The sequence below is a fragment of the Corapipo altera genome, unplaced genomic scaffold (genome assembly GCF_003945725.1).
Source record: "Corapipo altera isolate COAL_440 unplaced genomic scaffold, ASM394572v1 50, whole genome shotgun sequence".
Classification (NCBI taxonomy): Eukaryota; Metazoa; Chordata; class Aves; order Passeriformes; family Pipridae; genus Corapipo; species Corapipo altera.
The window spans coordinates 4,925,995-4,949,511 of NW_020884889.1; the positions used below are offsets into that span (position 1 = coordinate 4,925,995).

The window sequence follows — 23,517 nt, forward strand, 5'->3', positions numbered from 1 at the left end:
ACAGGATGCCAGGTTAGAGCCAAGACACCTGAGCCTCTACAGATGCCCTCAAAAGAAGGCAAAAGGGCAGGTTCTATGGGCATTCTTTCTCCTTTCCCACTCACACACTGCTGTCTCCTTCTCACTTTTATTTGTTAACTTTCCCACAACCACAAAGAGTTTCTGTATCTCCTGTGCCAGCCAAGAATTCCCTTCCAGCCCAGGCTTCTGGAGTGAGGAAAGGTATTTGTCACGGTTGGGCTGACTGACACAAAAACAAGTGCCTTGCACCAGTCACTGTGAGTCAGCAATCCTGGATGAGAGGTTTGAGATGTCCTCTCCTATTACACTGCAGACTTTCACCTCCAACACCAGACTCTACTGCCTGCCAACACTAAAAATCCTCCTTTTGCCTTTGCTATTTCATATCCAAAACCAGCTTCAGACTGGAATCATTTAACAACCATCTCTCATTGTTCAGACCAGAATCATTTAACAACTATCTCTCATTCTTCAGACCATAGGTAGAGCATTGCTAAATTCTGGCTCTTCCCAGCCTCTTCTGGACTTTCTGGAGTTGTGACTTGCAGCCCTGTTCCTTGGACATGGCAGATTTAAAACAACCAATATGGCCAGTTGCAAAACCTGCTATATCTGTGTCTTCAAAAGTATCTGGGGTCCTGTAAAAACAAAGGAACTGAACTAATCCCCTCTTGGCAGTCACAACCTGTGGCTCAGCCACAACACCCACTGCCCGGGCAGCCCACCCGGCCCCTCCTGAGGCAGGACTGTGGTACCTCGGAGCCGTCGGCGTTGAAGTGATCCAGCGCCTGCTTTCGGATCTCCCCCTTGATCGAGCCGTCCAAGCGCTGGAAAAATCAACAACAGTGATAAAAGAAAGAAGGTAAAGGAGCCCTGAGGAACTGGTGCACCCAGGTCCTGCAAGCCCTACAGCCCCTCTCGCAGCCTGCAGCGTTTGATTGTTAAAAATAGCCTCCAATTAAAAATAAGTGCACTGCCTCAGCTGTGTCACAAGGACAGGGGGGATGCTCACACAGCGGGTGACACCACAGCTCCCATTACAGGCTCCCAGCCAGGCTCTCTGTGTTCACAGTCCTCTCCTCAGGGTTTATCACAGGACACAGGCCAAAGGGGCCTGTCAAAGGAGTTTTGCAGAGATATGGCCACACTGAAATGAAGGGACATGCCAGTTCCCTGCAGTAAATGCAACCTGTAATCCCAGCCACCAGCCTCTGGGAAACTCAATGACTCCTGTTGCTCAAGCTCCCTCTGCATTTTCACACATTTTCAAGAGAACCCCACTATTCTGCATGCTGATGTTTCTCACCTGAAAAGGGTAGTGTTTGATAGTCAGGTACTCTGCCAGGATGTCCAGCATCCTCACCATCTGGGAGAAGATCAGCACTCTGTTGCCTCTCTCCCGCAGCCTGGTCAGCAGCTTGTCCAAGAGAATTAGCTTTCCACTGCTCCTGATCAGAGACTGAAGAAATAACCATCATTCCAGCTGATGTTTTCCAATCTTACATTATACAGACATGCACAGAACTGCTTCTTTTGGGGTCATGCATCTCTTGTACATCTTTAATCAAATCATCTGGATTTACGCAGCAGAGGCCACACACAAAATGAATCATTCAAGACATATGTTACACTGCCTGCAACTCCTGCTCTAGATGTCCACAAAATGTTGCCTCCATTGAACTCTCCACTGAGAGTTCAAGTGGCTTAGTTGTGCAGACTAATTCTAAAGGAGAAGCCACAGGAGGTTAGGAGGACAGAAGGAAGAGGGAAGTTAAGGAAAAAAGGTGGTGACCAAAGGCACCACTCACCTGCAGGGTCTCAAGGCCATTCTCTCTCTCGTTTTCCTCAGGAGGTTTGATAAGGTAGCAATGGTTGCAGCACTTTTTCAATTCCATCACAATGTTCAGGAAACCAGATGTGCTTCCCCTTGTTCCCTTTGAAAGAGCTTTGTAGTTTCTTGTCAAAATCCACCTGCAGACAGGAAAATGAAAGTCCAGATCATTTCACAGCCCAGAGTGCACCTGCTGGAATCTTGGAGGAACAAAGCCTTCTGGGAAATCTCGTTCAAGCATCAGAACTATCTCTATCTATCTCTCCTCCCTCTATCTCTCCTTACTTCTTTTACAGGATGTTGCTCACTAGAAACCATGACCTTAATTTCCTATCGATATTATCACAGTTTAATATTGAACAGCATCACAATTTTGTGTAGATCTTTACTCCCCCAGAAAAGATATAACCTCTGTCCTGCAAAGCTCACCAACTGAACTGTATTATTCTACAAGATCATCTCCACTGCTCTGGAGATGATTTTTCAGAAGGAAAGATACCAACTACCCTAATTCAGCTTCCTACTGGGAAGCTCCTGGTACTACAGGTGATGGCTGTCATATTGCACTCTGAAGGCCACAGTATCCACAGTATATTGAAACACATTCCCAAGGCCCATTACTACTGGCACTCCCAATAACTTATTAAATGACTCACTTGTAATACTGTTTCTGCAGAGCAGACATTTCCACCCGGAGGATCTGTTCCACTTTGGCTGGCAAAGATTTCTCCACATCCTTCTTCACTCTTCGTAGGAGAAAAGGCTCCAGGACTTTGTGAAGGCTTTGGTAGCCGTTCTCTCTACCTTTCCCATGATCCTCTTCAAAATCCTCCCAGAACTCAAACCTAGCAACAGAAATGAGGAGCAAGGAGAGGTCAGAATGTCTTAAAGCACCATAAACCATCTATCAGATATGCTCTTGCTGCATAGGACAGGAGATCATCAATTCAATGGAAACACAGTGGAAGATAACAGGTTCACTCTGCTCTTGCTAACTAAGCAGATTGGTGGCAAAGCTAGAAGCTCTTTGGGCTTAGGCGCCTTCCTAACATCTTATATTTGAGCTCCACGCTGACTCCAAGGACCCAAACTTCCAAGTTTTCCAGTGTTTTGCTCTGCTGACATTTAACTGGCAGCAGTTTCTGAACTTTCCACAGTGCCTTCCCCCAGGCAGGGCTTTGACAACCGGACTAAGTTTTACCCTGCTCTGAAGGCTCTTTTGGATTGCTGCTTCCTCTAACAGCTCCTTTGAAATGTGGAGATATGCTCCTCCTCCATTTGGGAGACCCCAAACCCGTCCTTCTCTCTTTCTGCAATCCAACAAAAAGTATTTGGGGGACAGCTCTTTTTTCAGTTAAACATGACTTTAGTGAGCTTTGGGGCATGCTTGCCTTAGCCTTAGCAATGCCCATAGATCATTTTAAAGAAATCAAAGTATTTGTTATACTGTGGACACACAATGAGCCAGACAGCACTGTCCTGGAGTGACACTCTCAGGGCCTGCCATGAAATGGTTGGCGAGGGTGCCTGAACCACAGTGTACTGGAAACCTCAGAGATGGTTGATTGCTTGAAAGAAGCTTAGCTTTTTAGAGATGGCTCAAAGACAGCAGACAGATTTAAAAGGCACGTATCAGGTTTCCCCATTCAGTTTGCTGCCAGAAATACTCCTTGTGTTAGTCATTTAACCTCTGATTTTCCCCAGCAATGTCTGTTCCCCTTTCCTTGCTGACACTCCACCAAGTTTAATTCAGGGATTTAATTCAGGGATTTCTGCCATTTTGCACTCCCTTGAGCCTGTTTAACAGACAAGAATGGACACGGAGATATTTCCTGGAAGGACTCACTTCTCTGGCATGATGAAATGCAGCAGGGACCAGAGCTCCTTGAGTGAATTTTGAAGCGGGGTGCCGGTGATCAGCAGCCTGTGGTTGGACTTGAAATCAATCAATGTTTTGTACAGCAAAGAGTCATCATTTTTCAACCGATGGGCTTCATCCACGCCTAGAAAGGCCCAGTTAATACTTCCCAAAACAGTCTGGAGGAAGAGAAATAAAAAAACACAGGCGCCAAGGAGACGCTGGGTCAGACAAGCCCCACAACCTTGCCCAGGCCTTTCTCTCCATGGCCAGTGTGTGCTGCCCAGGACATCCTGCCCCAGTCAGAGTTCAGCTCACAAGAGTTTCTTGCTAACAAAATGTGGGGACCAAGATGCCTACACTAGTTTTTCCTCCACAGAAATGAAAAGGTGAACGTTAGCCATGCCGTGTAACACTCCTGCCATACCTGGACAGTCCTGCAGTAAGTACACCTATCTTAATCCTCCTTTGCTCTACCCAGAAAGCACAGTCCTCCCCCAGCTCTTTATTTCTCTCTTTCTCCATGCCCTTGGGACCTTGGGTAGCACTAGTCCCACTGCAGCAGTAGCAGCAGAAGAGAGATGAACAAGACTAAAAAGCTGAGGTAATCTGAGAGTTGTGATTTTTTTTTTGATTTTTTTTTTTTTTAAAAAAGCTTTTTTTGGTTTCTGCTAGGACTCAGTGATGGACTGACAGGGCTGATGAGTATTTCCTAAGCAGACAGATCTCTCCCAGGTGTAAAAATGCAGATATTGCTAACACTGTGGCCAGAGGGTCAGTGTAATGTTTTGTTCTCTTAACAAGCCTAAATTAAATCAGGTAAAAATCCCTGTGTATTACTGGCAAGCAAAAGGAAATAGTAGCTGTATGTTCTCCATCACCACAGAGGGAAGAGGTGAAACCCACTAGCTAGGGACTGGCTTCCCCCTTTGAAATAAGAGAAAGTTTAAGTAAAAACATTCTTGGACCATTGCTCACCTTATCCTTGAGGAGGATCTCATATGTTGTGATAAGTGCATTAAATTTCAATCTTTTAGACTGAGAATGAATCCACTCATATTCACGTATCTGTGAGGGGAGACAGATGTTAGCTTCAGCCAAGGTTATCAAAAGGAAAGAGTTAACAATCATTATTTTAATGTAGCTGTACACAGAGACTCCAACCAAGTCCAAAACCCTGCTGTTCAAGGTGCCATTTGATGAGCTCAGGGTGCCCAAGGAGCAGCTTGTTTTACTGCACACATGGTTCAACTGCCCTTGGACAGGTAACAAAATAAGGTCAACTTGCTGTTGTAACTTTAACTTCATCAGCTAAATGGGCATCACCTCACTATGGACACCACTAGACTCCCAACACTTGTGTGCTCTGTTGTCTGAATAATTCCAGACACAGGAGACAAGCACTTTTACACTGCTGGACTCCTCACTGCAGCATGTTTCAGCCCAGTAGTAGTTTTTAAACTCTGAGAAAAAACAGTACTCCTGTGCTCAATCCAAGAGGGAAAATAGGGTATAAAATTCCCTGCAGCACAGGATTACACCTATGAGCTGTTACATCAGCTCCAGCTGCCTGCAGTGCTGCCAGTAATATCCAGCAGCCTCTCCAGCAGAACGTGCGTCACACATGTCACACAGAAGCTGCTGCTTTGCACCCAGTGTTTCAATCCAACCCCTCACCCTTTGCTCTCTGATTACACACCATGTTCCTGCTCATGAGGTCTCCGATGTAAACCACCACGTTTATCTCGGGTGCCCACACTTCAAACTCCCTCTGCCACGAGGTGAGAGTGGACAAGGGCACGACCACCAGGAAAGGGCCATAGAGCTGGTGCTGATGGAACAGGTATGACAGGAATGATATTGTCTGAATCGTCTTGCCCAGTCCCATTTCATCAGCCAGGATCACGCTGTTGTTCCTGGGAAAGAGGAGAACAAACAAAAATGCTGTCTGAGTGCAAGTTTCTGCCACTAGCAATTTAGTGTGCTCCACAGGAACAGCAATCCACAGCAGTGGGTAGAGATGGGCAGTGCAAAAATAGTTATCTGAACACTTCCAAGTGGATCTCAGGGACATCCAGACTGTACATTGCACAATAACATGCAAAAATGAACTATGATGACTCCAAACGGGAGGACAAAGGCAAAGGGAGAGGGGAATCAGTGGCCTAATTTTAGAAGGACATTTCTCAAAGACTTCAGTGAGTATATAAACATGCTAAGACAGAAACCTTTTTTTCCATTAAGTCAATGGAAAACTAGGACTGATATGTACCAGGCTCACACAACAGCCAAATTCAGCACATGAACAGGCCCAGACAGGGAAAATGCTTTTTGTTTTCACACAAGATTTCTAAAGTTCATGCTTTAGATAGTTCCTGCTTGCAGTGTCTGCAATGCAGCTGGGCATGATAACATTTGAAATCCTTCAAGCTGCAGAAGGAGGGTGGGCCAGGACCTCACTCGAAAACAGGAGGGCCAAATCCTACTGGGGCAAAAACTAGGAGACACAAAATGAAAGTCACAGCAGCTGCACATACTTGCACCAGGAGTGAGCGAGCCAGTTGAGGCCCTCCAGCTGGTAATCCCGCAGCTCCAGGTTCTCACCGCCGATGTACGACGGCTGCTTCTTCAAGGCAACAAACCTCGGTCTCTGCTTCAACACCTGAAAAAGATGCTGCCGTAAGTCCACTGAAGAGAAGGACAAAACAGTCAGTGGTTGAAAGGCTGAAAATTTAGCAATGATATCTATGAATTCAGCAAAGACTGCATTTCTTTTCATCGATTCAAGTCCCAGCTAGTGCTTGTGTCTGCATTTCTTGTGATTTGCCTGCTGTTGTCTGGTTCTGAGGATCAGGGTTCTGAGTCCCCCCAAGAGCACAGTAAGCTGTGCATAAAGCACACAGATGGAACAAACTCCACTTTCTTCTTTGCCCTCTTTTGATTCTTCTCCCATTATTTCTGTCCCTCTCCTCCACTGTATCAGCATCTTGCAGGTTTCCTCTTTTACCAGGTGTGCTGTTTTTTCATCCAACTGATATTAAAACTCCTGCAGCTCCTTCTGAGGAGGAAGCACTTTGCAAGGCTTAATTAAGGCTCCCACTCCCCAGGGGGGACATAATGTTCTCACTGTGCACAAAGTAAATGAAACTCAAAGGGGTTCACATCTCTGCCTAAAGTACAATACAAGAACAGCAAACAACGCTTCCAACACAGGTGGGAGGATGGAAAAATGTTCTCTGACATTTACCCTAACAAAACTTCATGTTCCCACTGCTTGCATCACCCCCCAGCCTGGAGAAACCCAGTAAAGGAGAGGAAAGAAGCCAGCAAACCTTGCAGTCCCGGGTGGGAATCGTTTTGGAGTTGTTCCGACTGTTGAAGCTGTCGATGCAGTGCTGAAATTTCTTGCTTATCAGAGCCTCATCTTCCCAGCTGCACTCAGCATAGGGCAGCCCCATCCACTTACACAGGTATTCGGGGTCATTTGAGGATGTTTTGCGACTGTTTGCTGTAAAATATGCAAAAACAAAGCCCAAACCTCAGTACTTGTGGTTGAGCGGCTGAACCACAAGCGCAGTTCACAGGCACAGGCTGAGCCACCCCTACAGCCATGAGACAGGTCTTGACAAAGCAGGAAAAGTGCAGAGGGACTAAAAAATGCTCCTTTACCTGGGAAATCCGAATGTCCCGTGGCAGACTTGCTGGTCTTCACAGCTGTGTTTGGAGAGAGAAGGGAAAACAGGGTTGGTGTGCTATCAGCCAGCAGAGGGAGCAGGGAAGGCTGTCACTGCCATGCACAAGTTTTTATAGGAATTCTATTGGAAACAGGTTAAACAGCTCTCTAAGCCAGTTCCCAAAGCAACTGAGCACTGGCACCTCTGACTGACATGACTGTGATATTACCAATGTTGGTTTTATTAATTAATCATGACAATCTAACCCTGAGCTGCCTTGCAGCCTAACACATCCTCAACCACAGAAAGTGCTCATCACAAAAGCCAGGCCTGTACTGCTGCTTAGGATACAAACACCTTGCATCCAGAGGGCTGAAGTCAAAGAACTTCAGCAGCAGCAACACCCCAGACAGGGAGAGTGACTGATTTGTATTGCTTGTAAATACAGATCTGCAAACCTGGATTCCTACTGTCCAAATTCCTAAATTTCACACAATAAAATACACTTAACAGCATTTTTTTTAATTCAGAGACACTGAGAGACAGGGAAGATGAGAGAACTGTACAATCATTTTGCTTTCATAGAGATTAAAGACCTCAATCTTACTTCACACCTTTACAAAAGCACTGGCTTCACTTACCAATTACTCTCTCCACTATTTGATACTGTTTATTCAGCTCTGAAGCCAGCTCTTGTTGGCAGTTGAAATATTCCACATCTTCAGGTGATACTTTGCCCAGCCTAGATGGAAAAAAGTCCGAACAAAAAACCACTATGATGCTTCTGTCACATAATGCTCGTGGATGTCACATACAGAAGATCTACTTTCCTATATGGTTCTGTCATTCAGACAAGCCACTGGAGCAGACTACTGCTTATATGACTTTTTTCTTAAATTTCCCATAATTATAAATCTTTACTGAGAAGCACATGTCACAGATGTTCAGACTGTCTACCTGTTAAATGATGCCTTATTCTGATGCACAAGTCGGTCTCAAAACCTGAATCAGAGAGAGATGGAAGCTGCTACTCCAGCTTTAGCACTTCGGAAACACACCTTAGCTCCCCTTATAGTTCCTGGGGCAGCTGGACATAAACTGATGCAAAAACTTGCATACAGACAAGCCCATAGTTAACAAGAGTTAATAAGGCTGCAAGGCCTCACAGCACCTCTTGGGCCAGGCAAATTTGTGCAACATTTACTTGTCATCAGCTACCCCAATTCTTAAGCCTGGGAAGTGGCAACAGTGTAGATTTCATGCCTCTTCCTCTCCATTTCACAGACATCAACACACAGATATCATCTCTACTAGGGGGAATGTTCCTCCACTGGGTTAAGAGAGACCAGAGTTCTGTGCACATGAAACACAATTTGCAAGAAGAAATCAAATGTTTTCAGTCTCGACTCTGCAAACCTCTGGCTAAAGATGACCTGCCCGAGGCCAAATCACTGGTTGAGTGAAGCCTACCATTGCTTGATCTCCTCCTCTTTTTTCTTGAAGTTTTCTAGTTTTTTCAGGCCCTTCACTTTCTGCTGCTGCAAGGACTCTTCGCTCTCCCAGGTGCTGTGGATGTATGACCAGCCCTTCCATTTGATCAGGTACTGAACTTCCCCCTCATCCTTTTCAGGATCGAAGTCCGCACTGGGGTTGCCGTTGGCTTCGGTCGCATAAACGGTGGTAGAAGCACCAATGGCTGCAAGAGAAATCAGGCTGCAGTTGGTACTTTCCTTATGAACCACTGGACTTCAACTGCATTAGAGCAGAAAGCTACTCTTCTAATACATCTTTTGTGGAAGAACAAAGAATATCCTACAGATTCTGCAATCCTATAAGGCAGGAACACAAAAGTTTTCCATACAACAGAATCTTTAAAAGTCTCTCTGTCATAAGTACCTTTTCTTTAAGTATAATCGAAGGTCTCTTGAAAAGTTCACAACCATTCAGTTTTACAAAAACACTTTTGTAAGGGCTTTGAGAACAAAACGTCGGCTTTATTTTCATTATGGCTTTGTCAATGGGGCTATGAAAACTGACTCCACTGGAAGATCTATTTTATATTTCAAAGAAGAGAAAAGTAGGAATTGCAGAACAATGACTGCATCTTTAAAATGTGTGCAGGTTAAATGAAAGCTGCTGAACACATAAACTAGAGATTCTAGGTTTTTCAATACTACATGTTACCAAAGCTGCTACAAGACATAAATAAGAGGCACAGAGGAAAGGGTCAAAAGCACTGAAATAATCCTTGGTCTCCCTCTGAAGTCCCAAAAGCATTGCGCCAGTTCAAGAGAAACTATGAGTGCACAATCAGAAATAAAGGCTTCTTCCAGAACTACGCACCTCCTTTTTTTCCAAGCCTGATGTCCAAGACTTTCTCAATAGTTTCACTATTGTCTTGCTGTTCATCAGCTCCTTCCCCAGTCATCTCTATCAGGTCATCAGAATCTGTCTCAAAATCATCATCTTCTTTGTAACTGAATAAGAACAAAACCAAACTGATTTAAAACCTCTGACTCCTCCCAGTCCACAAACACACAGAACAGCACAGACTGTGGAGCACCTTCTCCACCATTTATCCCAGGGTTCAGTGAATGTTCAGCACACACATGTCTTAAGTCATCTACTCATTATTTTTCCCCAAGACACCCAGATAGCTACACTTTATCAGATTAATCCTATATCTTGTCCAGGTAAGTTTTTCTGACCATGGCTAACATCAGATGCTCCATAAGGAGGTGGAACAGTTGCTGCAGCAGAAGAAAGGCTATCAACAGAGAAAGTCTCCACTATCCAGGGAAAGATTATTTTTTAACAACAGAGGTTTCAGAGCATCAAAAGCTTGCATGGGTGCCTACACTGTTCTAGGAACTACACTTCTTATCTTTGATGAATGTTTAACCACCACAAAATATTATTTGAGTGGTTCTTTGCAACTCCCTTACTAAGAGTGCTCAAAGGTGAGAAGGCACATTGGGGAATGGATAAAGCTTTACCTCCACCATGCCTGAACACTCTGTCCTAAGAGATAACCCATCAGCCACTCTCAGACAATTGCTCCAATCCAGAACAGCTGCTCCCTTTTGCTCATTTTCAACTATTATTTGCGATTATTAATCTCATCTGAAGCTTCTTCAGAAACATTACACAAACGCCCTCACATTTCTCTAAGAGGAATTGGTAAATACTCCCAATTTTACAGAGGGCAAAACAAGGCAAAGTCAGATGTTCACAGCATGAACCTGTCAAAATAACCACACCTCAGCCACAGGTATGTGCAGGGCAGAGCAGGGTCTCTGCAGGATCACTCAGGCAGTCAAGAGTCCCTCAGTGCTCCCTCCTCCCCACCTAGCTCTCATCATTGAGCAACCCCACACTTCTTCAGACCTGACATTTTTGGCTGCTCTTCGTCGAGTTTGTCTCTTGGGGGTCTCATCGTCTTCGTCGTCGTCGTCATCTTCAGATGAGTCTGGTTTCTTTCTCTTCCCACGCTGAACTTTGTGGGGCTTTTTAACACCAGTTTTGGCCACTGTTCTAAAATAAGAATTAATAAAGCCATAATACAGCATGGTTTATGTAAACATCTGCTTTAGTAAGTCTTTTAGAATGCATGAATCTCAAATATTAGACTCCTAAGGGCTTTAGTCTGCTCTAACTATCATGGAAACCACTGTGTCACTCACTGGAGCACTTGCTGGGGTGATGAGGAAGTAACTAGGCCCTAGGTTTACTAGGTCGTAAACTAAGGTAATATTACATGGAAAAAAGCCACATTCTTTAGTGACAAATAGACATTTTCTCTCCACCCAGCACAGGCAGGAAAAGAGACTGAACCAGTCCTTACCTCCTTTGGACAGGTCTTCTTGCTTTAATTTTCTTCGGTTCAGGCTCACTTTCTCCACTAGTGCCTTGCTCCCCTCCATCTTCATCCTCCTCTCCAGCAGAGACCTCTCTTTTCCATTTAATTCTACAGTCAGAAATGTAGGTCATGAAGGGCAATGATATTTCTACACAAATACTTGGCTGAACAGACATCCAAGCCATCAAGGCCATAACTACAAGAAAAAGTTCCAGGCTGCACCCTTGGCTGTTCAGTGCAATGCAGGGGGGATGTGATGGTGCAATTCTCTGCTTTTAGGAGGAGGTCTTAGGCCACCTGTGTTTTGATTCACAGAGTGGCAGGATTGCCTTGATCTCTTGAGTGAGAGCAGCTCTTACCACATACACTGTGCTGGTGGCAGAGCTGTACTGCTCACACCTGGGTGGGCAAGGGCTTCAATTGATTGATTCGTTTTCTCTACTTCTGCATTTTTGAAATGGGCTGGAAAGATCCGAAGTGCTCACTATCACTTATGGAGTATGAGCCACAACATTCACAGTTCCATGAGCTCCTTGGAGCCCATAAAATGGAGCAAGAAGTCTCTTGCCATCTAAATTCAGGGGATTAAAGTTTCCAAGTGTGAAGCCAAATCATGCTGTACCACTAGTGGAAGGAAGCATGTTCTCTGTGGGCAGGTCAGAACAAAGCTGCAGCTCCAAAATGCCGTTGGAAGGAGCCCCTCCTCTGTCCAAGGGGGCATGGAGAGTCCACAAGGATCATTCCCCAAGAGAGGTCCATACTACCACAGTCCTCCCTGTGCTTTATCACCTTCCCTCCTGCACTGATGTGTACAGCTAAATGAAGAGTTAAGACAAAATGCAGGAGAAAGGGAGCAGAATCATGTGGCTGTGTTTAAGTTTTCTCCAGCAAGCAGCTCACAGTTCCGTGGTTCCCTTTAGTGTTTGGAAAAACTAAAAGATACTCATTAGATGGGAAAAGGCAGTAAAATATGACTGTAAGTGAACTCAGATATGGTGCTCAGACACCTAAAGCATTCTTTATGGAATTTATTTTGTTTTAATAGAGGGTTATAAAAGATAGGAGAGGATAATAATTTGCTATTTTATTCTCAGATAATCTAAAAGGTGGGAGGAGAAAGGATTAAATTGTTTTAAGTATCTCTGAAGGAGAATCAGTAAGCTGAAGGAGAAGTTAAAGACTGACAACAGAAAGTGAACCTGACTTGTTCAGATTCCATCAAAGGCATAGTGGGAAAACACAAACAAAAGTTGGGAAATTGCATCCATCTGTAGATCCATTTTCATACTTGAATTTTAGTAATCCAAAGTATTATTACTGGAAATACTAAAATTATTTATTTTACAAATTCGCCATGTTGACAACTCCCAGCAAGCAATCCTGTGCACTGCTGTTCTGAAAAATAAACCAAAGTACCACCATTCAAAACCCTTTCCCTAGAAAACTTACTTTCTTTTCAACTGCTTCTGACGTCTTCTTTTTGGGCTCTCATTTTCAGATTCGCTACTTGCCTTTAATTGAAAAGAAAGAAAATCAGGTTGTAGGCTTCACTCTGGACTGACTCCTCAAGGATGCAACTGAAACATGCGCACGTGGGCTGAGCCCAGGCCCTTTCCCTGCAGGGCTGGAGGTGCTTTTGAGCAACGGGGCTGTGCAGTGTGTGCAACAGCCCATGGATTACAAACACGCAGGGTGAATCTGTCCACCCTGTGGACAGAATTATGATCTAGAAATTGATTATGATTTCTAGAAGGAAGGAAATTCTCATAAAAAGACAACATTCTCATCACAAGAGTGTCCTTGCTTTGCTGTTGGTTTTTTCTCCCACAGCCAAAGTCACTGAGGACCTGAATGGGTCAGAGCCGTGTCCTGCTGCTTTCCCTCCTCCTAATCCTGCAGTCTCACCAGTGAGACTCTCTCTGGCTAAATATATCTACAGCTATTCTAACTACTTGCTGTACTATTTTAAATGGGAGTCATTAACTCCTACAGACCAAGATAGCTCAAAAAAAAAATCTTTAGGCTGGTTGTACACAACCCCATTTTCGTAAAAACTAGTCAACCATGAAAACTGATTACCACACTTGCCCCAGAGAACACAAATAGCTAGGGACAAAACTGAAGAAACCCATGTGAGATTTCTAAATGAGTATTAAGATGACAGAAGTAGCCTCCAAGGCTGCTTTCTCCACACACTGGAAATCTTCCACTTCAAACTTCTTTTTGCTGCAGTATTCATCTTTGGCTCTAGGTACTGTCTGTCCATCAGCACGGGTACTTCAGTTTCCATCCTCTGATACCCTCACTGCCCTCCTGGATACAGCTCACACAGCTTCAACTGAAAACTGTTCACACAAGGATTTTGTGAAACAGTATGAGCTGCAACATGAAAAAGTGGAGGTTCTGGAGAGCCATGGCTCACCCCTTTGTTCTCTTTCTGCACCCTTTATTTCCATTTTCCAGCTTTCCTTCCACCAACAGAAATTTCCCTCTCACTTGCACCAGTGCATCCATTAAAATACACTGAAACACTGGATGCCACCTTAGACCAAGAGCTTCTCTGCATTTCACTGTGGTTCGGTGTCAGATTTGCACGTGACACAACACCACCTTTTGCCCCAATATCTCACTATAAACACGAGTTGATCTACCTGTTTCACGGCCCTGTGTGAAATCCCTGTCTCATTTAGGAAGCATCCAGGAAGCAAGTGACTGGCAAACTCCATGGAAAGCCCTACCTACCCTTGCAACACAAGCCAAGCATTCCACAGATTTCAGTTTTGGCAAGCAGAAGTCCTCAATTTCCTATTTTTCTCTTTCAATCTCTTATCTGCTTTCTGAAGCTTTGCCATTCCAATTTGGCATGATTTTTGAAATCTGTCCCTCAGCGCACGTTTACTTTTTTCTGTCCTTTGGCAAGCCAGAGGCAAAGAGAGGTGGATTTCTCTTCTGCTCCGTGTCAGAGAAGATCACATTTGGAGAAAACCAAATACAACCTTCAGTTCTTTGAAACCAACTCCACTTCTTTGCCAAAATCCCATTTTTCAGGCTTCTAGTGTGCATCTTCCTAACACCTGGACTCTCCCCCTGCTCTGTCACTGTCTCTACAAAGCTGATGACAATCTCTTAATGACTCGTCTTTTCCTCTTCTCTTCCTCCTTGAAAAATTTAACTTGTGACTGCAGCTCAACTGCCTTCAGTTACATTTTTCAAAAACACCATTGTCTGTTTGGGATGTGTGTCAAGCCCAGCAATATCTCCTCTGACACAGCCAGTCCCCAGCCTGACTCATCTGCCTGACTTGTGCTCCCACATCACATCCTCCCTGTCCCAGTAGAGAGTGCCAGGAAGCACTGTGCCTGCAGCTCCTCAGCCTCTCCTCCCTGCTCCCTTACCACCAACCCTGTCTCCTGGAAGCAAATTCCTTGGTTAAGGAAGTGCAGATGCAAACCAGAGAGCTGGGGGAACGCCAGGTCCAGAGTGTGCACCTGAGGTCCCATCTGCACTCCAGCTGCCACACACCACCATCAGGAAGCAGACTGGTTGGGAAATCACATGCAACTTGAATTTTAATAACGTCACCTCCCTGAATGATACAAGCTAAGCCAGGGAAGTCCATCCCCAGCCCCCAGTGGGCTTCTTGTCAGCCCAGCAGGAGATGCCAGGGCACACTGCTCGCCCTTGGAGCCTGAGAACCAGTGCTGGGCTCCAGCTGCCCCTCTGGGTGCTGCCGCCACGGCCAAGGGGAAAAATGACTTGTCTTCCCTTGTTCTCCCCTTCCCAACCAAACACTACAAATGTGCCCAACTTATTCCTGCACCATTACTTCCAACTGGACTAGGAAGTGGAAAACAAAACAATTTGTTTTCCCCACCTCCAGCTGAAGGGATCAGTCTTCCCTCTCTATGCCTCGCTGACTCTTCACATCTAATTAATTCTCTGTCCCAGCACATAAAGTGCATATGATTTTACCAGATTAATTAGGCTGCATTTTCCCATGGAGCAACACTGTACAAACGTAATGATGCTGCATATGTAGCACCAAGCAGAGCAACACAGCAGCAGTTTTAAAGTTCTATTCTTTCAGATGGTCCATAAGTGTCATTACTAGCACAGGGCATGAGAAATGGAGTCTCCAGACCATTGGAAAGGAGGCCCAGGTGAGCCTCTGGAACGCACGATGCCTACTAGGAGAGATAAAGACTTGCTTAAACAGAGGCAAGAAATATTTCAGACTACAGTCAAAGTGAGAATTTGCTCATTTCAGGCTTAACAGTGGTCATGCTCTAGTGCTCCACAAAAGCTGGAGAACCTCAGTTCACCACGTTAGTCTTATGTCTGCTGAACTTCTCTTTCCTAGTGAGACCAATAGTGTTTGAACTTTCAGCAAATACATGAGGCAAAGCATTGACCAAAATGCAAATGAGCAGATTTTTTTTCCAATAATAAAACCAGTTGTATTTTCAGAATGCTCCGGTGCGTGTCTTGTGGCCTCTCTCTCTCACAGAAAAGATGCACTGTGACATTTATTACTAACTTCAATCTGAAACCACCCTTTTTAAAGTAAAAAGATCATGTCTGGTTTGGGCACATTTATTTCTAGACTGCCCCAGAATGATGGAATTATAAAATGGTTTGGGTTGGATGAGACCTTACAGACCATCTCATTCCAACCACCCCGCCATGGGTAGGGATTTTCACTAGACCAGGTTGCTCAGAGCCCCGTTCAGTCTGGCCTTGAACACTTACAGCGATGGGGGATCCACAGCATCTCTGGGCAACCTGTGCCAGGGCCTTACCACCCTCACAGCAAAGAATTTGTTCCTTATATCTAAATTAAATTTCCCCTTTCAGTTTGAATATTCTGAAAGGCACCTGGCTTTGCACGCCTCACATCCTCTGGCTGAAACCTGAAGCTGATTTATTAACTGCAAAGAAAATGCCCAAGGAAGTAGTGTTTTTACTAAAAAACTCACACATGCTCTTGTTCCTGGAGACAGCTCTAGTCTTCTGAGCAGCTCTGTGCTCTCGTGCACAGCTGCACTTTTGCTTCCTGATAGCTCAGCCCACGCCTGGGTATTGATCACGAGTTATCACCCTCTCTGATCACAGCTCAGGCACCTACACAATCTGCCCAGAAATCCCCAGAAGGCAACTATTTCTAACACACAAATAACCTACTCAAAGTGCTGCTCTCGGAGGACACAGTGATTGAGCAGTGCCCCAAAACCTGAACCAGCTCCTCCTACGCGCCATCTCCCTCGTGCAGGTGAGTCACGGGGCGGCACGTGGGGAGCTGTGATGCCTCATCCTTGCTCTGGTCTCTGAGCCTGCCACGCTGCCTGGGTGATGCTCTTTGCTAATCTGCAGAGAAGCATTAGGGAAGAAGGCAATTACAAGCTCCCAGACACTGTGCTGGAAGTCCCAAGCAGCAAGAGACAGGAGCAGGTCACTGGCGACAGGATTAACCCTGCAAAGGTAAAAAGCAACCTTGAGAGGTGTCAAGCGCCCTGGGTTTCTGCCAGGTCCAGCAGCAGCAAGGAGTGCTCAGCACCACGCAGGCTTGAGCTACATTATTTCCTCCCTCTTGGTTTTTAGGTCTTCCAAAAGCAAGACTTTCCATGTCCTCCTGCTCCCTGCGAGGCCCCAGCACTGTGCTCCTGACACGTCACACCCTCCATCGGACTCTGCTGCAGACGGGAGCTGCCCTACGAGGACGAGTCAGTGTTGCTTTAGGGAGAGAGGGGAAAGGGGTGATCCAATTTTGTTAATTTTGGCTTTCTGTGTCACAGAAGTTGCAGTGAGGTCATTTGGAGGGTTGGGTGGTTTTTTTGTTTTTTACAATATTTTGTGGTATAGCAAAGTTTTTGCATCTCAGATTTTTATTTTTTTTTTAACTTTATCGTACCTTAAATAGTAGGAAATAAAGATATCGAAAAAGAAAACAACATTTGCAAAACCACGTAATATTGTAAAACAAACAAAGATGGGACTTACCTGAGCCCCTAAGAGGGCAGTGGGGTGTGCAGCGGAGGTCTGAGGTGGGTGTGACGTCGCCGGCACAGTGCAGGCGAGCCTGGCCTTTGCCGAACTTGAAAAGGAAAACAAAAGCTACGTCAATGGTGTGTCCCAAGCCCCTTCCTAACCTGCTGCTCTGTGGGACGTCCAGCACAGGAGTCTGGGGGGGCAGGTGGTGGCACTGGAGGTGCCGCAAGGCTCAACAATAACACACCAGAGCAAGGAGATCGAGACCTGCGTTTGCCGTGTGACTCAGACCCCTCGAGAATTCAAATGCACGTTTTGGTGGTGAAGCACAAACAGTCAGAGTCACAGAGTACCACCTGGCTCCTGCTCTGCTGAAAGTCTCCCACTTATCTTCAGATTCCTAGCCCTAAGCCCCAAGCTTTCCATGGAAGCCTCTTTCTGATTCCCTTTCCCCTCTTCTACAACTTGACCTTCCTGAAGACCTGCAGATTCAGCGCTCCATGTACAAATCCTGGTAGATGCAAATGAAGGTGGCAGCTAATTCCTACATCTTAAGAAAAAAACAATGTTCTAAAAAAGGAATGATTAGAAGGTTTGGCTGCCAGGCTCTGACCACTGTCACCTCCAGCTGAAGCACAAAAGATTCCCCAATATTCAATCAAAGAAAAGTGATGGCTCATAAAGCTGCAGACACGCAAATGCATTTATTAGTGGGATCCATTCCAGTATGGGCAACAATGACTGCTTTGTTGCTCTGAGGTGTTTCTGGGAACTTTCCTTTATTCCTGGTTGGATTTGTGTTGTGTTTTGGTTTTGTTCTGTTTTTTTTTTATTACACAGACTCATTCTCTCCAGGGTGTTCCTACAGCAGAGCATGACTTGCATTACGCCCCGTTCCAGCAATCAGATCAGTGCATGCAGACCTCAGCCCACGCAGTGTCCCGCTGACTCCAGAGGTCTCAGACCAAGAGGATGCAACTGCAGGACTGGGACCTCAACTGTGAGCTCCAACAGCCAGATACCAAATTAGGACTCAGAGTGTACAAAGCAATGCAGACGAGACCTCCCTTTGCTCTTTGGGTTTAGTTGGTTTTATATGTTCAGTAATCCCTCATCCTTTTTTTCTTCTCCTTACCTCATCTTTTATATTAAATCGTGACGGTTCTTGTCTGCTTCGGTTTGACCTCCTAACCCCATAAACATCAGGATATTCTTCCCACATCTGCAAAATAAACAGACCATCAGAAGGCCTGCTTCACCCCAATTATTTCTGACATTTTTGAGAAGTTTGATGGTGTTTTAAAAAAATGAACATAAAACCATTAGCAACCAGTAGATGGACACTTTAAAAACTGGCTGAAAAAGATTATCTTGGGGTATTTGGCAAGACTCTAAAGCAGCATGTTTTATCTCAGTGCTATCTTTACAGTGGTCCATGTTTCCACCAAGGTACAAACCACTCTCCAGCATACTGAGGCTGAAGGACAGTGTTGAGGTAGCCAGCCCCCTGGAGCAACGGTGCCAAAGGTAAGGAGGCACATGGAATGAATGGACCTACCAACTCAACAGGACAATTTTCTGCTAACAGATTCCAATCACAGTTCCTTTCCAGAAGGAAAATCCCATCAGCTGCCCGGAGAAATTGCCAGTAGCAACCTCAAAAGTGAACTCTGTGGCCCAGCCTGGGTGGCAACCCGAGCAGGGCACCCTGTACTTTGGTAAGGCTAAGTGGCAGCTGCTGGTTCCTCTCCTGAATGCACTGATGACAATATGGTTTGGCAGCTCAGGACACGTGGATGTGGAGAGGTGACTGCTGGGAATGGTTGTGCTCTATGTGCTGTAATGAGGCTCTCACCAGTTTAATACACCCTGTATAGCAGCATGCAATTGTTCTTGTGGATGGAAAGGAAGAGAAGGGGGAGATAAGAATGGATGCCCTAAGGGGTGTGAATGCAGAGCTGTGTTGGTGACACAGGACATCAGAAGAGCTACAGGGCAGATACAAACCACCACATATCCCTCAAACACCTACAACAGCAATTCCTCTCTCCCTCAGCAGAGCTCATCCTGTTAGTTTTCTAAATCTATTTATTCTCCTTGTTATTCTCTCTCCCTCCAGTCCTCAAATATCTCTGCAAGCCACTGGCAGGAAAAGGAAATCAAAATACACTGCCAGATGCAGCAGTGATTGGGATTAAGAGTGTGATGCACACAAGGCTGCAGCCCAGCAATTTTTCCCTGCCTCTGCTAAAGGACCAATGGGATAACACACAGACTGTGAAGGTGTGTGTCTGCTGGGCATGCAAGTACAGAGATAAATTCACATGAAAGAACAAATCAAAATACTCCCAAAACCATTTGAAGAACTTATCTTTCCACCTATTACATGACATGGGTTTTGAATATGGGATCAACTCCCATGACAAATCTGAACAGCACCTAACACAAATTAACCTCACCTTCATGGGTGTATCTACACAAACATCAAATAAACAGTAATATAATAATTAATTGCATTGGTTATTCAAAAGGAACAGGTATCAACACGCCTACGTTAGGCCTAGCTAAGGAAAACATCCATTAACAGAGAAATTAGGAAGGGAGAGGCTTTCTTATTAGAGGCTGCCCTGACCTTTTCATGTTTCATGCTAATTATCACCCTACGTATGGATGTGCTTCCTTGTAGGATAATGTTAACATTTATTGTTAGGGACATGCTCTTAGAAGCCCTCAAAGGAGGAGAAAACTTCCTTTGGTCCCCACTTATCAACAATAAACCAGAAATTTTAATATTGCGTTACAACAACTGCCTTAGAAATGCATCCTCCCTTGCCAGTCCGAACACTGGAGGGTTTAGACATGACCTGAACCAGCAGCCTGGAGATTTGTGAGAAACTGGTAACAAAATCCTTCACCTCTTCCTGGTAGGTACATGGGGAACAAAGGCTGGAAGCACTGCCCTTCCTTCTGTCTTTACACATATAACAACTTTCTCCAGAAGTAACCTGTGTGCAGTGCAAGCCACAGCTAAGGACAACTGGATGGTTATACACCCCAAACAAACAAACAAACTGACCTATCCCGATTTTCTTCCTTCCAACAGAACTCAGTTCACTGAGTTCCTGTCTCCAAATGGATATGTGGGCTCCTCTTTCTCACCTCACACTACACCATGTTACTCAGGTGCCTCCACCCCTCAGGCAAAGCAGGTACCAGTTTCTGCACTGGGAAATGCAGAGGGACACCAGGTGCATTAGCACCAAAAATCCCATTTCCTCCTGGGCAGCAAGTGCAAGGAAAACCTGGCTATCTGAAGGGGGTAGCTGGGAAGCTGAAAAAAAAAAAAAAGGCAAAAAAAGAAAAAAACCCCAAACAACAACAACAACAACAACAAAAACCACTGTTCTGGACATATTAAACAATAGAAGTTAAATAGCTTTTTTATTCCTCCTTTTTTTTTTCTATATTTTTTTCATAGGAAGACAGTGATGTAAAAAAAAAAAGTGGACCAAACACTAGACAAGCCTTCTCCACTGCTTCTGAGGGAGAGAGGAGACAAGAGCGGAAAGACAGAGGGAGAGGATGAAATGACAGGATCACGTCTTGATGGCACACCCCTGCCTCTCATTCACCAGTCAGTCCCATCACTGTCTACCTGGTGCCGAAAGAGTTGTTCCACAAACACACCAGCTCCTGCTCACAAGGGCGACATCAGCAGGGCTCCAGCACACAGACCAAGCAACCAGAGAGTGACCTGGGGACACTGGAGGCCAGAGGCTGTTTGGTCCATGTGTAAAGTGGCTGGGAAGCTGGAGACAGCTTTGTTGGGGTCCTGCTGTCTGACCTTCCATGGTAAGTACGGCAATAACGTGCCTGTGCAGAGCAGCAGGGGCAATACCTTTTTAACATCTGCTATCCTTTCCTTCTTAGAGGCTGGTTTTTCTTTGGTTTCAGGAGGGGTCTGCTGGGATTTGGAACCCGTTGATTCACTTTCGGATTCAGACTGACTCTCAGAGGACTCCGAGCTGCTGTTTGATTCGCTGCCCTGCTCACTTTCAGACTGGCTTGCAGAGTCAGAGCCAGAGGCTTCTTCGGATGCTGAGTGACTAATGGTAGAGAAAGAAGAGATTACATTTTAACTGTACCGTCACAGCCTTGAAATATGCATCGAGCAAACCTGAGACATGCCCAAGCCACAACAACAGGCTTAGATAGCCTAAATGTTAAGTGGGAATGCTGTCCTGAACAGATACCCTGCAATGGCATTTTGCAGCAGCGGCAATTCCTTCCCAGGACTGGTAGTGTACACAGGGGTGAGAGTGTAGCCCCAGAAATCCTTGTCCAGGGTCTCCGGCTCATCAACAGAACAAAAATAGTGGTAGTACCACGGAGAAAAGCATTAGGAATTCCAGCAGCACACGTAGTCCTCTGAGGATCTGGCTGTCTTAGAGCGAGCAAGAGCAAGGTTATTTTGGGAGCTGGAGCATCTGGAGACTATCCTGCTGTATTAAAGATAAGCACTTGATCCAGCATGGCTCTCCACTGCATCCTAGTATAGCCAGCAGTCAAAAAAAAATCTGATATCCAATTTCTGGTAGAGGCCAGTACCGAATACTGTACCCGTAACACCATAAATTATATTAAATATAATGCTTCTTGCAAAAAGAATAAATTCAGCACTGGAACAGCAGAAAGGAGTTTACATGGGCTTGTGGATCAGGTAGCTCCTGTTTAAAGGATTACACCAGTGATGTGCAGACTGCAGTTCCCAAGCCAACAATGGGAGAGTAGAACATCAAGATGTATTTCCCTCATTTTTTTTTTATCTTTACATTAAAATGGGTTAACACACAGAATATTCTCTTAAATAAAGGCTCGTCAACAAAACAATGAGAGGCCAAACTATTTTATGTGGGCAAAAGATTCCAATACCTTTGCCCAATCACTTCAAAATCTATTTTTCCATTTAAAATCCAATAAAGAAAACTGAAAACTCAGTATACCATATTAGACACATGCAAGGTAGCATTCAAACACCTCTATCACAAACAAAAATGCAGTGTGGTAATAATCTACAATCTTCTAGAATTAGGAGCATCCCCCCTTTCCCAGTCAGCGTTTCATTGGCAGCTGGATGCTTTTGTAATATTTAAGAGCTTACTTAGATGAAACATTATGAAAGAAGAGTCAGGAAAACTTTGCAGAGGGAAAACAAGACTTTTATTTTGCTTTTACTTCTGTACAAAAGTAGCAAGGTACATCAAAGGCTTTGTTCGGATTTCAAGATTCAAGGAAAAAATAATAAAAATGAAGGGAAAAAAAAGAAAAAACCCATGAGCACGTGTACAATTACATACAAAGCCACAGGGATTAATGCACGCTATGGAGACAGATCTCTAGACCCGGCTACTATTCCCGGGGACCACCATATGCAGATAGGGCTAATTCACATCATCACAAGACACCCTCCACTCTCAGATAAAACAAACCCGTGTAATGGAATGTGTGAGCCCCGGGCCCGTCCCCGCCGTGCCCCGGGGCGCGGGCAGGGGGCAGCAGGACCCGTGCGGGTCCCGCCCTCAGGCGGCGCCGCGGCCGCCATTTCGCGGCCGCCCCTCCGCCGCCATCTTGCGACCGCGGGGCTGTTCCCGAGCACTGAAGTGGAAGCGCCTGGAGGAAAGGGAATCCGCGGGGAGAGGGGCTGCCTGAGGCTGAAGGGCCAGAAATGGAGCCCCTTCCGCAAGGAGCGGGGGGAGGCATCACCCATGGCTGCTGATCCACCACCCCAGCCTAGAGGTATCACATCGCTGCCTCGAAGCAGGGCTGGAAATTCAAGTTGAACCACGGCCATTCCAGGCTGCCCAGTCCTTCCTGCGTGTCCCTATCCATGGATAGAAGCTAACCACGATAACCAAAGGCACAGCTCCAGGCACAGTATCCCACTGCACCCCTCGTTCTACGATCTCTACAACGGTCCCCTCTTCACCACCACAGCCCTCCATTGCTACATGTGTAACTTGTGGTTGTGCCACCCCACTCCAGGGAATGACACTCCAGCAGCTCTGGGGACACTTGGTCCATGGGCAGGACACCATCCCGCTGAGTCTCCTGCAGGGATGGAGGCTCGACCTCCACAGAACAATGGGATCCGGAGGCATCCAAACCTCTACTGTCACAACAGAAAGCAGCAACTCTTGTCATGCTGGCGTCCCATGTTCCACAAGGACACACAAAAGAGGAAGAGAGTTTTTCCTTCCATCAGATTTCTTAGCAATAGATGGAAGGAATT

At 45.5% G+C, this 23,517-nt stretch overlaps 1 protein-coding gene across 11 annotated transcripts in view; it reads right to left on the minus strand.

Annotated features, from left to right (window-relative positions):
- Positions 1 to 23,517, minus strand: part of CHD2 (chromodomain helicase DNA binding protein 2) — a 91,312-nt gene that overhangs the window by 19,198 nt on the left and 48,597 nt on the right. For 10 of the 11 annotated variants that reach the window (XM_027644501.1, XM_027644499.1, XM_027644500.1 and 7 more), the window contains 18 exons: positions 21,127 to 21,334; positions 18,364 to 18,450; positions 12,693 to 12,754; positions 11,229 to 11,351; positions 10,772 to 10,918; positions 9,728 to 9,861; positions 8,855 to 9,080; positions 8,026 to 8,126; positions 7,380 to 7,424; positions 7,043 to 7,218; positions 6,248 to 6,372; positions 5,410 to 5,626; positions 4,689 to 4,778; positions 3,699 to 3,889; positions 2,509 to 2,697; positions 1,830 to 1,992; positions 1,328 to 1,480; positions 777 to 848 (listed from right to left, as the gene is read on the minus strand). In XM_027644501.1, the coding sequence (XP_027500302.1) occupies positions 777 to 848; positions 1,328 to 1,480; positions 1,830 to 1,992; positions 2,509 to 2,697; positions 3,699 to 3,889; positions 4,689 to 4,778; positions 5,410 to 5,626; positions 6,248 to 6,372; positions 7,043 to 7,218; positions 7,380 to 7,424; positions 8,026 to 8,126; positions 8,855 to 9,080; positions 9,728 to 9,861; positions 10,772 to 10,918; positions 11,229 to 11,351; positions 12,693 to 12,754; positions 18,364 to 18,450; positions 21,127 to 21,334 (2,509 nt within the window). Of the gene's footprint in view, positions 1 to 776; positions 849 to 1,327; positions 1,481 to 1,829; positions 1,993 to 2,508; positions 2,698 to 3,698; positions 3,890 to 4,688; positions 4,779 to 5,409; positions 5,627 to 6,247; positions 6,373 to 7,042; positions 7,219 to 7,379; positions 7,425 to 8,025; positions 8,127 to 8,854; positions 9,081 to 9,727; positions 9,862 to 10,771; positions 10,919 to 11,228; positions 11,352 to 12,692; positions 12,755 to 17,240; positions 17,335 to 18,363; positions 18,453 to 21,126; positions 21,335 to 23,517 lie in introns of those variants that run through there. The other variant, XM_027644506.1, reaches the window with a different exon arrangement.